The sequence below is a fragment of the Drosophila santomea genome, chromosome 3L (genome assembly GCF_016746245.2).
Source record: "Drosophila santomea strain STO CAGO 1482 chromosome 3L, Prin_Dsan_1.1, whole genome shotgun sequence".
Classification (NCBI taxonomy): Eukaryota; Metazoa; Arthropoda; class Insecta; order Diptera; family Drosophilidae; genus Drosophila; species Drosophila santomea.
The window spans coordinates 445,582-459,413 of NC_053018.2; the positions used below are offsets into that span (position 1 = coordinate 445,582).

The 13,832-nt window shown below is 48.1% G+C and overlaps 2 protein-coding genes across 5 annotated transcripts in view; both read right to left on the reverse strand.

Annotated features, from left to right (window-relative positions):
• Positions 1 to 691: 691 nt before the first annotated feature.
• On the reverse strand, positions 692 to 1,505 carry LOC120448489. Its single transcript, XM_039630518.2, has one exon. It carries the CDS (start codon positions 1,259 to 1,261, stop codon positions 788 to 790), a length of 474 nt encoding a protein of 157 aa, XP_039486452.1. The 5' UTR covers positions 1,262 to 1,505; the 3' UTR covers positions 692 to 787.
• Positions 1,506 to 1,733: 228 nt separating this feature from the next.
• The window catches only part of LOC120449180, a 110,300-nt gene continuing 98,201 nt past the window's right edge, over positions 1,734 to 13,832 (reverse strand). For 3 of the 4 annotated variants that reach the window (XM_039631521.2, XM_039631522.2, XM_039631523.2), the window contains 9 exons: positions 13,450 to 13,629; positions 12,339 to 13,305; positions 11,941 to 12,082; positions 11,619 to 11,851; positions 11,102 to 11,556; positions 10,918 to 11,023; positions 4,325 to 4,500; positions 3,869 to 4,260; positions 1,734 to 3,806 (listed from right to left, as the gene is read on the reverse strand). In XM_039631521.2, coding sequence (XP_039487455.1) covers positions 2,756 to 3,806; positions 3,869 to 4,260; positions 4,325 to 4,500; positions 10,918 to 11,023; positions 11,102 to 11,556; positions 11,619 to 11,851; positions 11,941 to 12,082; positions 12,339 to 13,305; positions 13,450 to 13,629 — 3,702 coding nt within the window. In that variant the 3' untranslated portion in view covers positions 1,734 to 2,755. Of the gene's footprint in view, positions 3,807 to 3,868; positions 4,261 to 4,324; positions 4,501 to 8,201; positions 8,805 to 10,917; positions 11,024 to 11,101; positions 11,557 to 11,618; positions 11,852 to 11,940; positions 12,083 to 12,338; positions 13,306 to 13,449; positions 13,630 to 13,832 lie in introns of those variants that run through there. The other variant, XM_039631525.1, reaches the window with a different exon arrangement.

Consider the following 13,832-nt stretch of genomic DNA (forward strand, 5'->3'; position numbering starts at 1 on the left):
CAGTTGAAGATAGTCTGGATGAAAATGGAAGGCGCAAAGAAATGGTCACTTTGATTCAAGTTATAATTATCTCCTTAAATCATTAGTATATATTTTAGAACCATCGTTTCAGAGCTTAACATCCAATCCTTTAATTTAATTTATTACATTGTCTACTCAGTCTAGACTTCATTTACTACCTTGTAAATTTATAATAATTGCCATTGATTACTTCACTTTACGGCGTGCTTAAAGGTTTAACAGTGGTTCGTGTCCATGCTATGCACTTAACAGTAGACAGGGATAGCAGTAGGACCAAATGCAAAGGAAAGGGATGCGTAGATCTGGCTGCTTGTGTGTGCGACAGAGAAAACCGCGTCTCTCGCAAGAGGGGAAGTTCGATTTATGTACTTGCCTCCATTTTCATTGGCTCTAGGCTTTACATAAGCGAAACTTTTCGAAGGAAGCCCTGGTTTGGGCTTCAGCTTTGTGCGTCGTGAGGCGTGTAGGTGGTGTTCCCTTGTTCAGGTCAGCTTTGCAGAGCGTTTCATTTGGCGCAGATCCATCAACGTCAGCGGACGTTCCACAAATTGAGGATGTTCGATGGAAGGCAAACAGGATATCGAGTTTAGACGAGAGTAGACAAGAAATATTAGAGGAAAAATCCATCTAGGGCTCTAAAATAAGCCTTCAAAGCATAAACTGCATTACGTTTCTGTTAAAATGGCCAGATTCACATTTGCTTTATTGCTCACAAGTGCTACACGTTTAGGATGGTACAAAAAGAATCACCCACCGGATTCAAAGGTTATGGCGACTTGGACTCGGGTGTTAGATCGAGGTCCACCTTAGGCGTTGCTTTCTCTTCTCCAATGGGCTTCTCCGGCTTGGCCGACACTATGCTCAGGTCACTGGGCGACAGGACTTGAATGGAGGCCATCCTGTCCCTTGACACTAAGATCGGTTGGTAGATGTAGAGCAGTACGTCTCCGCTGACCCGAATGCGGTCCGGCTCCATGGACGAGGGCTCCTGGCACTCAATCTCCACGGGCTTGGCCGGCTGCGAGAAGCGGTGCCGGTAGAAGCTGGACTCGCGCCTCTCCGCCGGAATCATCGACTGCGTCCGCGACTTCGTGTCCGCCATCCGCTGTTGCGACTCCACCGCCTGCATGCTCATCACGGGCGAGAAGAGATTGCTCTGCCGCTTCTCGCGCACCAGCTCCCGCCAGTCCAGAGCCACCTGCTTCACATAGGCGTAGTTGCTTTCGTCCACCAGCGCCATGGTGAAGTTTTTATTTTAGGTAGTGCTAGAATACCTTCTTCAAGTCCCTTCCCTTTCAGTGGCCTCCAGGTGGACCCGCTAGTGTCCCTATTTGTCGCCGTTTCCCGCCGGATCTTAGAGCATTAGAGCATTTTTATCTACACTTGATTTTGCAGCAAAGTTTCCTCGACCATTTTAAGCTGATAAATTTGGGTGAATGAAGTAAATTAGCTGCAAACTAGATTGTACATATATCCATACAAAGTCCAGGTTGCTATTTATATGAAAGATTATTAGCTTCCCCAGAAGCAGTTTGTTCCGACAGCTTTCGTGAGCTCGAAAGCTGGCAGCCTATTTTTAGCCAAAGTATATGTGTAAAAATAAACAATAAGCCCAGAAGCAAGCTACGAAAAGTTACATTAAAGCCAGAAATCAAATTTTTTTAATACTTTTTCTTTAATGTTTTTGTGTATAAATGAAAGTTTCTGTTTTGTATTTTTAATGCCAAGTGAAAGTTTTGAAAACGCACAAAGTATATAAACCTTATAAGTATATTACAATGATCATCTGCCAGGAGTGAGTAAATCATAAACTAAGTCTAGGAATTTCAAACACAAACCTAAGAGATAGTTTCTCGCTTTTTTTTTTTTTGTTCAATTTTTTTCTTGCAAAATAAGTGTAAGGTTTATCCTATTAATATAATAGACATAAAACGTATGATGTGTGTGGGCTGAAGATTCGTTGTCTCCGCACTGATTGTTTGTATAGTTGCGTTGCGTATAAAAATATAAACTCTGATTCTCCATCGCTGTTCTGGTGAGCTCCATTCGTAGCTCCTTAGTGTGGTTGGCTTTTAGCTTCTGTTTGCTTCGGTGCCTTGGATTGATACTCTCATTGCGGACTCCCCGCCGGATCCTTTGTCATCTGCTGTCATTTGCTGATAGCTCCTCGTTCACTGTTCACAGTTCGCATTTGTAGGCACTTTAGTGTTTTTCAAACAAAAAAGTATACAAAAACGCCACTCAATTGATCATTGTGTTTGTAGAATATTTACTGGGTGTGGAATCTGGGGTACGATCCGCCCCTTTGTTCCTTTATGCGGCAGTTTACACGTGGCGGGGCATTGTCTGCTCCCCTAAGTACGCCTAAGTACATCTTCAGTGTTCAATCGAACAGCAACCTAAACTCGTAGGAAATTAACCGAAATAACAAATACATCCTTACTATAAATTGCGTTCCTTTCGCGCTCGCTACCTAAATTAGACATATAAAATGGGGCTGCCTCTGGGCGTCGCACCTTTCGGAGCAGAGCGCTCTGTTCGCGATTGTAAAACCTCGAGCGCGGAAAACGCGAAAACGCGAAAACGCGCGCCAAAAGCGAGCACTTAGTGGCTCTGTCTAGTGGCTGGTTGCGCTGGTTAACTCTAGTTACAGCTGTTAAATGCCTTAACATAACGTAACGGTAACCTACAACGATTAGCGGCCTGCTTAATTAGTCGCGTTGTGTCCTACTGTTCAGATCGGAGGTGGTCCGCGGATGTAGCGCAGCTGCGGAGTGAAGCTCATGGACAGGTTGTTCAGATTGTCGCAGCAGTTGGGCTGCATCAGGCAGGCGGCGCAGAAGATGGTGAACAGGGCCACCTGCATGGGCACAGCCGCCCTTGCGATGCGCCACGCCCACCCGCGCTTAGAGGCCTGGGCAGGATCCGCTTCCTCGCCATCCTCCTCGGAGCTTTCCAGGTTGAAGAGCAGCGAGGGATCGTCGGAGGGATCGTCACCACCATCGCCACCACTTGTCAAGGTCTTGATCTGCTGCAGCACCATCTTCTGCTGCTCCGGGCTGAGACCCGAACCCGACTCCTCCTCTTGCTGATCCTCTCCAGCCTTCTTGGCCTGACGCGCCTTCCGTGCTGCTTTGCCACGTCTGCCAGGCGACTGCGGCTCTCCCTTGCCCTTGGCCGCCTGCTTCTTCAGCTGTCCATTGGCCTTCTGAGAAACCTGCTGGCTCTGATGCTGCTGGTTCTGCTGCTTCTGTTGGTGGCTAGCTGCAGTGCGCACAATCAAGTCCCTACAGGTGTTCTGCAGGTGCTTCAGCTCTGCCTCGGCACTTTCCATTCGGGCGGCAATCGAACGCATGGCTTCGCTTCCCGGCGCCAGAGCCAGTTCCAACTGCTTTGCCAGGCGGCGAAGGACGCCCAAGCGGCGCTCCCTCTCGGACAGGCCACCATCGGAGGTGGCTCCTCCATCGGAGATGCCGGAATCGGACAGCGAACCATTCGAGGCCGTAAACTTCGTGATATGGTAGATGTGGTTGGGGTCCAGGTGCTGCTGCACGGCCAACAGTTGCTCCTGGCTAACGTGCACCTTTTCGGACAGCAGCTTGGCCACCAGTTTTACATTCTGGGCCAGCTCCACGGGTGTAGCTTGTCCCTTGTCCAATGCTCCTTCGAGACCCTTCAGGGTGCCCCTATCCTGGCCCAAAGCCAATTGGAACTCACTCAGTCCAGACTCCAACTGCCTCCAGGCAATCAGCGAGTTGGTGAGCATTTCCAGCTGCGTGTTGATTCTGTGGATTCAAGTACAATCGGTTAGAAGTGATCTTACTAGAGGAATTGTGGGCTAACTCACCTGGCATCCGCCTCATCCCAGGCGCTGTACATGTCGCTCACTTCGTTCTTCAGATGCTTGTGGAACTCCTGCTCCGCGGACATCAGCGAGTGCACATCCCAGGCTGGCGTGGAGGTGGAGGCTTCTCCAGTGGCCAGAGCCTCCACCTGATTGCCATTGCTGTCGGTGACCGTGATGGCCACAGCTCCGTTGGACGCCAGCTCCTTGTGGACGTCAGCAGCCGTCTCCTCCTCCACGGGCTTTTGCTGCTTGAGTTGTTCGGACTCCTGTTGCTGCTCCTGCTCCTCCAAGGCGCTCTGCAATCGCCGCTCCTGCCTGGTGAGCCAGCTGTGGACGGAGGCGTTGAGACGCAGCATGTTGGTCCTGTAGCTGGCCAGTTGGGTCTGCTCCAACTAAATTCGGGATGAAGATGTTAGCTTGTTGCCATTGGAAGGTTCGATTTGACTCAACACTCACCTTGAGAGCCTCCACGGCTATTTGGATGGCCGGCTCCGTATCGAGGAGCTCCGGAGTGGGCTTGTCTCCCAGACGCTGCAGCGAGCTCTTCAGCACACTCATCTCCTGCTGCAACTTGCGGGCAGCCGATGCATTCTCGCTCCAGCCAAGTAGGTCCTCCCAGGCGGCGAGCAGATCTGCGGGAGAAGATCAGAGGCGGGAACCGTGAGGATGTGGTCGGTTAGGTGAATGGTGTTGGGGGGGGGGATGGTGGTTCCAGTTAACAGAGTTAAGTGGTGCACGAGAGAAAGGCAATTTAATTGGGCGCTGGCAATCTCATTTCCATTTCCATTTATAGCACACTTCCATACTTCCATTCCCACTTGCCCGTTCGAGCCCTTGGTAATGAATACCTTTCTCTAAACGCTGCCAAATGGCAGCGGAAAGTGAAACTCTGGACCGCCAAAAGGAAAATCAAAGTCAACAAATACAACGCGGCGAAGGAAAAGAGCCCTAGCCACATCGCTTTGCGGTTGTGGGAGCCAGTAACAATGTTTTCTAATTGCAATTGCTTGGCTTGAACGATTTGCACTGCATTTGTAGTTTCCCCCCTTTCGCCGCTCATTTCCGCTTGGCAAATGGCAAATGGCATATGGCTTGCTGGCTTCGTGGCATTGATTCTGCAGCGAAAGAACGTTGGGCGGACTGGAACCAGAACCAAAAGTTCGGTGTCAGTCCTACACAAACAAAAGAGTAGTCGACCTTGGGGTACCTATTAACTCATTGGAATGATCAAACCCCAATCCTAGTACCTTCTAGAACCCAAGAAGAAAATGTTTACGAGAGAAGACTCACCTTAACAGTAGAACAATCGTATTAAATGCGAACTTGATTGAGGATTCACAGTCAAAATCCAGGAGTTAGCGACAAGTGCGTGTGGGCAGGTTGAGTAATAAATACGCAATGCGTAATGTGAGGCTCGCACAAATTACTTTCACCTTGGGGCTGGCCAAAAACGGTGTTTTCCCCTGTTTATTTGCGATTTTCGCCAGTGATAAAAGGCAGTGGAGGATAAAACGCACTCTGAGTGCTGGAAAAATAGACCCAACCGATCCGAACTTGTTGGCAACCAAACCGAAACTGGTTGACTGCACTTCAGAGCGGCTGCAACGGAGCTCGAAGCTCGACTTGGATCCCCATGGGCTCCACCAAGTGGGCGTAGGATGGGGAATCCAACATCAGCCAACCCACCAGAGCAATTCGAGCGCAACCAAAGCGATCGCATTTGCAGAGGGTTCGCGATGGGTGTTTGCTGGGTGGAGCTCAGCTGCATACACGCAAATCTACTAAAGAAGGCTTACTAAGAAAGAAGATAGTAATCTTACGCCATATCTCCAAAACCATCTCGATTAACACTAAAAGGTTTTCTCAGTGAAGCCTAATCACACGCACTTTTGAGGTGTTTGGTTGCCTATGCGAAAAAAACAGGCTCGTATCGAAACTCGTTGCAAGTGCGACTAGATGCCACTTTTCGCAGATTACTTGGCATTGGATTTTGATTGCGGATGGGATGGAGTTGGGGGTCGGACTCCACCTGCTTTCCGGCAGAAATTGAATAATCTTCGCTAGATAACTGCGCGACAGCAGCAAAAAGTGCAAAAGCTGCACATAAAATTGATTAGCCATCACGTTGGCCAGCTGCTGGAGATTATTGGCCCGGAAAATACTTTCTCTTTGCGCTAATCAGACTGCATGAATCGTTAATAATTATAATTAAGCTCTCACACAAGCCTACGCCAACTAATTTCAGTTTTAGCGCATAAATATTTTTAATTTCTCTGCTTCATCGTTTTTAATCTTCTTTGCTGACATGCAAATTGCCTGCGGCCTGTTTTTCGTATATTTTGCCATGCATTTCGTCACGATAGCTGAAATGCAAATAGCAGACGTACATTGCCAAAACCGCAAAGGGGGGCGGGGAGGGAATGGGAGGGCAGAGCTCTTGGCCAAGGTCGTTGACGTTGGCTACAGTTGTTGGCCGCATTGTGAGAATAATCAGTTTACGTGGGAGGTGCTCGCAAGAGAACTAATCGCGCAAACACAACAAAAATAGACAAGTCTTTCAACAAGCAATGAACTAAATATCTTATTTATATGACTGCAGTATCAGTATGCCTCTATCAACAATTAATCACTTTGTTCAAACCAAAAGAAAGCTGGCATAGACTACCCCAATTTGGATGGGCTTTCCTTCCTGGAGCTGCAAGGATACTCCCAAAGGAGTGGCGTGACTAATAGTCATAAAGGGTATGGAAGTATAGACAGTTTCATCCACCCTGCAGGTAATAGCATATTTTTATAGATAAAGCACATTTCGGGGCAGGTGAGGTAAGCAACCCAAACTAAACAAAAAGCCAAGGCTAATGGTCGCTGCCTTCTGCCTGACCTAAGGCACAGCTCAAAATATTTGCCAAATTAATCTTGAATAATTATGTTAGCGCGTATTTGTGCGGCAACAGAGACAGCAATTATATACAATTAGCAAACTAGCAGAAAATATAAAAAACCAACGTCGTTGGATATTTTTAAATGCTGATTAGAGAGCGGCAAATAGAGAAGCGAAAATTATCGTAGAGATGCTAGATATGTTGAACATGTGAATGGATTGCAAAGCGCGGGTTTCTGCATGAATGAAGTAATAAATCTACCGATTCGAGCAGGAAATCTACAAACGGAAATCGCCAAAGAAATGTAAATGGGATTGCAAATGCAAATGGAAATAGCTTGTTACGGCGGTTGAATGCCCTCTGGGAAAACGCATTGAACCACTTAACCAACCACATATAGAAGCTACTGGAGTTGGTCCATCCAATTCGGTGTCTATGATCTGGTTTCTAGCTCTAATCGAACGAAGGTCAACCACAAATGGGGCAGGCGATCCATAATTAACGATCTATCGAATGACAACTGGGAACTTGAACTTGCGCACCGACGGCAGAAAAAACAGAAAAAAGTTATGAGGTAATAGAGGCAACCGGTTCCGGCTTTCTGCGCTCCAAAACAAAATCATACTTGGAGCATACTTCAAAGCGACTGCCACCATAAAAGCGTTCACTAAAGGAGTGTTCACTGTGCTGCATTTACCGTTAATTAGCGGGCCGACGTGGGGCAGCGGTGCTTGAAATGCACGGCCGCTACAGTAAGCACCCTAATTAGCGAGCCAAGTGGCGGTAGTAGCCACTTGCAGCCCGATTTGGCAGCTTGAAGATCAAAGTCGGTCAGTGCGTCTGGCAGAATCGAGTGGTGTAATCCGAAAGAGGAACAACTCGCGTTTCTTTACGAGAATTGCTGTAAGAATAGCGCAATCTCTAGCGGATCTGTCGGTTGGAAAATATCGTTAGCCACTCAAGAGATGAATTTATGCTACCCCCCTTTTCTGATACTTTGCTTTTGAGTTTCCAAATGCGTCATCGTTTTCCCACCAATTATTAGGTATTACCTTATGGAACTCATCTAATTAAACTGCCATTCCCATACCTTGGGCAATCCAAAACATTTCTTCACATCTCATTTAGCTAACAAGCTTGTTAGAAGTTTCCATTACTAGGCTTAAATTTCTCCCAAATCTTTCTACTATCTTTCTATTAATTGGCTGCTTAGTCACCTACTTACTCAACACCACTATCTCGTTCAAACTCTTCCCCCATTTTCTCCCTTTGTGTGTAAAATTGCTCTGCTCGTTTCACTCGTATCTTTCTGTGCGATCTTCAAGAGCCCCATCGTTTACACCTGTTTCCCAATTATGTTTACCCCTCCATCACGTCATCTCGGCACACCAACGGTGGCCATATCTTTCCTCCAAAGAGTGTGTTTGCTCGGGTGGCGGCCAAGTGTTTACCTTGCTCCGATGACGAGCGCGATGTGTTGGTGGAAGAGGTGGCCGAAAGCATTTCGGATATGTCCGTCTGGACGGCCACGCTGACTTTCCCCATTGTGGCTAGGGCTTTGGAGTTTTCCCTTGGCAGCACTCGGCGGGAAAAGCTCTCTTCAACCCCCGAGTGACCCACTTTCGTGCGATGCGCCACTTGAAATCAATTTTCGTAATCAATTTGTGTTTTAAAGCATTTCAATTTCGGTTTCTGAAGCACACACTCTGCATGATTATGGGAGTATCCACTGTAACTTGAACAATACTGCATTGAACTAAGTTTAAGTCGGGAAAACTATCGAAATTTACGCGAAACTCTTATATCAAACAGGAACTCTTATACGCAAGGCACGAAAGCACGCGATTTGGGAACTTTATGAATGGACACTTTTAGGTTGGTTTTCTTTACGAGCTTAAGTTACTTTAGAGGGCATAGTTATGTTTTATCACAGCTGTTTTGGCGGAATTATGCGGGATTCTAGAGGGATTGCTTCACACAATTTCGCGGAAGCACGTTAAAATTTAATTACAGACAGCGAAACAGAGAACAACCGCTTGGAACGCGCGCAGAAATCGAACTGAGAGATGTGGAGAGTCGCGCCGCCAGGCAGAGACGGCTGAGAGCTAGGAAAAAGGGGGAGCAGAAGCGAGAAGCGGTGGAACTGAGAGCCAGAGGGCAGAGGGAGAGGGAGAGGCGGAGGCAACGTGCTCGCTTAGAACAGTTACCGTAAGTTCTGCACCTGACTTTATTTGTTTATTAAACAGCCTACAAAGTTTTCTCTCTCCAGTTCATCACAAACACGCTCAAAATAATAAGTCAGTTTCATAACTCCCCCTAATATAGGGCTACCAAATTGAAACACTAATAATCCAATCATTTCTCCATGTGTACAAACACGCAAACATCCGAATGAGAGAATTCTGAAACAGAACTTTTGAACTTGGTTTCGTCACACGCAATCTGAAACATACAAACATACCTACGAATTGTATACGATTAGGGTCGGGAGCTCTAGCGGCAAAAAAGGCCAAACAGCATTAACAAAAGCAAGTCTATATTTCAAATGGCGACGTCACTTTTTCCCAAAGCAACCAAAATATTTTTCAAAACCAGACAACAAAAGCTATTAAAGCGATGACGACACCATCAAAGTCAAAAGCTGAAGCTACAGTTTTACGAGCACATGGAATGAAGACTACAATGCAGTTTTAAAAGCATTGTGTCAAGACACAATGATTATGGATCTCAGCAATATAGAATCCACCCTCGCACATAAGTTTATGTTCCACCAAGTCATCACATTTATATTGTTTATAAATATTCGCAGCGGGAGCGTGACGTCAGTAGGCAAAAATAAATTTGCTCTTGCTGAGGGTCAGAATTAAGCAGCTGGCTATATCTATCCCCAAAATTAAATTGCGCAGATTTATAGACATGCGGAAAAACTTCAAAGAATTTGGGAAAATTTTTTAAAAATGTACATTTTACGTGTAACAAGGGGCAATTATAGCCAAAAAGCACAGTGCTTTCTAAACTTTATCACGGACGCAAACCTCCATGTAAAATAGAACTTAATTGGTGTAGATACATTTTCCCAATGGAACACAATGAAAATTGCCAGTTTATAGCCCTTATAGGATATCATAAATTAGATATTAATCGTCGCTACTTAATATACGTTAAATAAATTATCTCAAGATCTCTTAAAAAACACCTGTCTCTTGAGCAAACCATTACCGCTTCGGAAACGGGATCGATATTAGTGCTAGACTACACGATGATCTCAGTAACTAAACTCAAAGCAATCTAAAAACGACAAAGTTAATGGATGATTGTTTAATAAGTTTGGTTAATACATTTGACAAACACACAAGCATTAGCGGCATTACGAGAATTACGAGTTAAGAATTACGAGATGATGAATTACGAGAAATGACAGAACACCAAAATAAAAACTAAGTTAGGGATAGTTCACAGGACAAACGGATACAAACGCAAGTTGAGAATTATAACAATTTTAGTTTTGCTTTTGGTGTGTAGATTTTATTGCCAAAAAAATAAAGAACAAATGAGCAAGAAAAGAATGGATAGAACAAGTAAAATAATATTATTTAAAATAATAATAAAATCGAACAGAAAGCGAATAATCAATTGAGGATAAGTAAATTGAGTAAATTCGATGCGAAATGCGTTTTGTCAAATGCAAAAACAAACTTTCTTCAAATCATACATCATATGCACTATCGTATACAGTGTGTTTAAAGATCTATTTGTACGGCGATCAAAGGCATCCGCGAATAATACATGCTTAAAGCTCGCTTTCAGCGGTCTCTGTTCAAAACAGTCCCCGCAAGCCGACAAAGAACCGACCGAGGCGTCCGCCCACGGGCCGGTCTACCAGCTCGTAGAGCGACCTCAGCGTTCCCGCCAGGAATCGGTAGAGCGCAAAGTGCTCCAGCATATTGCCCACGTCCAGCACGAACTCGATCACCCGTGCCACGAAGCGCGTAATGGGTGCACACTGGCACTCGACCACGTGCATCATCTGCCGGGAATCCCCGGACCCGGATTCCGTGGGACCGGGAAGCTCAGTCCCTGGACGTCGCTTCCGGCGACGGCGGATACCGGCTGATACTGGTGATGATGATGATGGTTTGCGTGGAGTTGGTGGAGGCGGGAACTCACCTTTTGTCTGGCCGGCGCAGTGGTTGGACAACACGGTGCCGGGCGGACCGCGCAGCACGGCCTCCAGGCAGCGGATGTTGTCGCGGCAAGTGTTGATGATCTCGTTCTGGTTGTGGATTAGGATTAGGATTAGCATGGAGTTAGTTTAGAATAGGATTCCAGAAGCAGCTGTAGTTTCACTTACATAATCCTCTGGTCTAAGCAGATGGCATCTGATCTTCAGGGCTCTGGTGTCGTCCAGCCTGTCGCGGCTCTGCTGCAGCAGGGATCGCATCTCCTGCTCTCCGTCCTCGGAGTCCGAGCCACTCGACGAGGAAGTGGTGGCTGGAATCAGCTTGATGCACTTCTCCAGGTTGCGCGAGGAGCGTCTCCTCTCGTCCGCCGTCACAGTGCGTCGCCTCCTGGTCGAAGTGTCGCTCTCCGAGGTGCGACGCAGCAGGGACTGCGCCGAGTGGCTCATTCCGCCAAAGTCCAGCTTCCGTCCCACAGATTCGGCGCGCTGGCTAATCTGCTGGCTGATCGACTGGTTCCTGGGCGTGGTCATTAGGGCGGTGGCGGAGGCAGACAGCGAAGGTGTGACCTGCAATTGCTGCTGCTGTTGCTCCGACTGGGGGCTAGCCACCAGGCTCTCGTCCATGTCTGGGGTGGCACAAATGCTTGTTATATCTTTGTTATTTACTGGCATAGACTTGGTTGCTCACCTTGGCAAGACTTTCGGCGGACTTCCAGGGTCTTGCGACGACGCTCGTACTGCAGTTCAAGGGCGCGCTGGCGACGGGCGTGGTCCACGCTGCTGGTGATTGTGTCCTGGTTGATGTGGAGGGTCTTCAGCTCGTGCTTCTGCAGCGAGTCCATGCGCGGCGGCGAGAACGAGTCCAGATTGTTGGCCGCCGACAGGGAACTGCAGCAGTCCGACTGCGAGTCGATGAAATTGCTGCAGATTGGATTAAATTTTGAGCGGTTATAAATAGCTCTTGGCACGGCCTCAAAGGTCGAGCTCATCATTATGCGCGCAACACTCACCGATAGTCGTCGCCGAATTCCAAGAGACGCCGGGCCGCATCCGAATCGAAGCCCTCGGAATAGTTCTCCGAGTTGTATTTCTCTTGGTAGTTGTCCCAGGCCGTCTCCGAGATGCTGCTGTGATGGTCCTCGGTGCTAAGTTCTGTGGGAGAACCAACCGCGTTAACAACTGATATCAATTACTTAGGGAAGGGTAAAAGGATTAATGAAGACAGACAAAACAATTTGAAAAGAGGAAAGTATCTAAGACGATAGTTTTCAGTGGGGGTGGGTGCTTTGGCAATACCTTTGAGCCTGGTCTTGACCGGCTTGGGTGCTTGTGTGGGAAAACAGATAGATAGAGAACACAGTTGCAGTAATGCCCATCCTTTGAAATCCCCTCGAGGATCACCACTCACCTGCTTGTTGTTCGTCCTCGTTCATGTAGTTTGAGAGGGCAGCTAAGGCGCCCAACCTCGTATCTGTAGCCAATAGGCCGGCTGTGGTGAAGGAGCCCACCCGGAACTTGGGCAGCATCAGCTGGGTTTCACCTGCCTCGCCTTCGGCCAGTGAAGGTACGCCAGAAGCTTCGCCCTTGGGACTCAAAGGGGCAACGGCTGCTCCCTTCTGAATGCTCAGCAGGGCATTGGTGAACTCCTGCAGCTGCTGCGAGGACATGGACTCGCAGGACTTCATTAGCGTCTGGGTGAGATCTCCGCCCAGTTCGGAACCTGAATCCGATTTCCTGCCAGCCGATGCGGCCGAGATGCGCTTCTTCCTGGCCTTCCTCCTCCTCAACGACCCCTTGCTGTCCGCCTTCTTGGCTGCATTGCTTCCCGTTCCCGAGGAAGAAGCGGCCCGCGGTCTTGGTCCTGGCGAAAGCGAGTCCAGGGCGCTTTCGCTGATCGAGTGACTGGCCAGCCCGGGCGGAGAGTTCTCCACTATCCGGGCGGTGGTCAACTGGGCTGCATCCGTGGTCAACTGGGACAGGCACGAGACCGACCACGGTCTCTCCGACTTGCGACGCGTTTGCGTTCGCTTCACAATCTTTACGTTCAGGCTCTGATTGCTGCTGCCAAAGCCCAGGGGCGTGACGGGCTGGCCAATGGGTTCAGCCGATCCACCGATTCTCTCCGTGGAATTCCCGTAGGAATTCGTGCTCGTTTGCATACATGTGGCAATGGAATCGGTGAAGCCCTCCGAAGTATCCGATCCCGCACCATTCGGTGCTCCTCCTGCCACTCCTCCTCCCGCTTGGGGCACTGAATCCGTTTCGGACGCCTCTCCGGAGGCCTCGCAGTCATCGGGCTTGCAGCTGGGCAGGAGTTCGTGCGTGTGGCTGCGGGTCAGCAGCTGTGGGGTCGAGGGCTGGTGCTCCAGCCATTCCTGTAGAAGAGGTTAGGAGATGAGCAATTGTGCAGTTAAAGGGGGTAAAATATATCACTTTGTTTACAAACATGTTGCATAAAAAAGGAGCTATGTTTGCTATTAATATAGCTTCTATTTAGTCCGGACTGCGAAGGGACTTACCTCCACTCGCTGCTTGATGGGATGGGGCATGGTGACCTCGCGCTTCTTGACCGTCGACGAGATCTTAATGATGGAATGTTTCTGCTTGGTTGGCGTCTTCAGTGCGGTCTCTTGGGCGTCGCGCACCAAATGCTCGGCTTCCAGCACCAACTGCTTGATTGAATCATGCGAGACCTTGCCCTGGGAGAAAAGAGTGAGAGAGTGAGTGAGTGAGTGAGAGGGAAGTCGGAGAATGTGAGAAGCGAGCGAGAGAAATTTGTTTAGAGAGCGGAAATTAATGAGCGTGCCCAATCGGAGTTGCAAGCTCCAGGCGGTTGAATCAGTAGAGTCGTAAAGATGACTAACTAAAGTGAGCCTCGCCTAAGAGGAATGGTTGATATCTT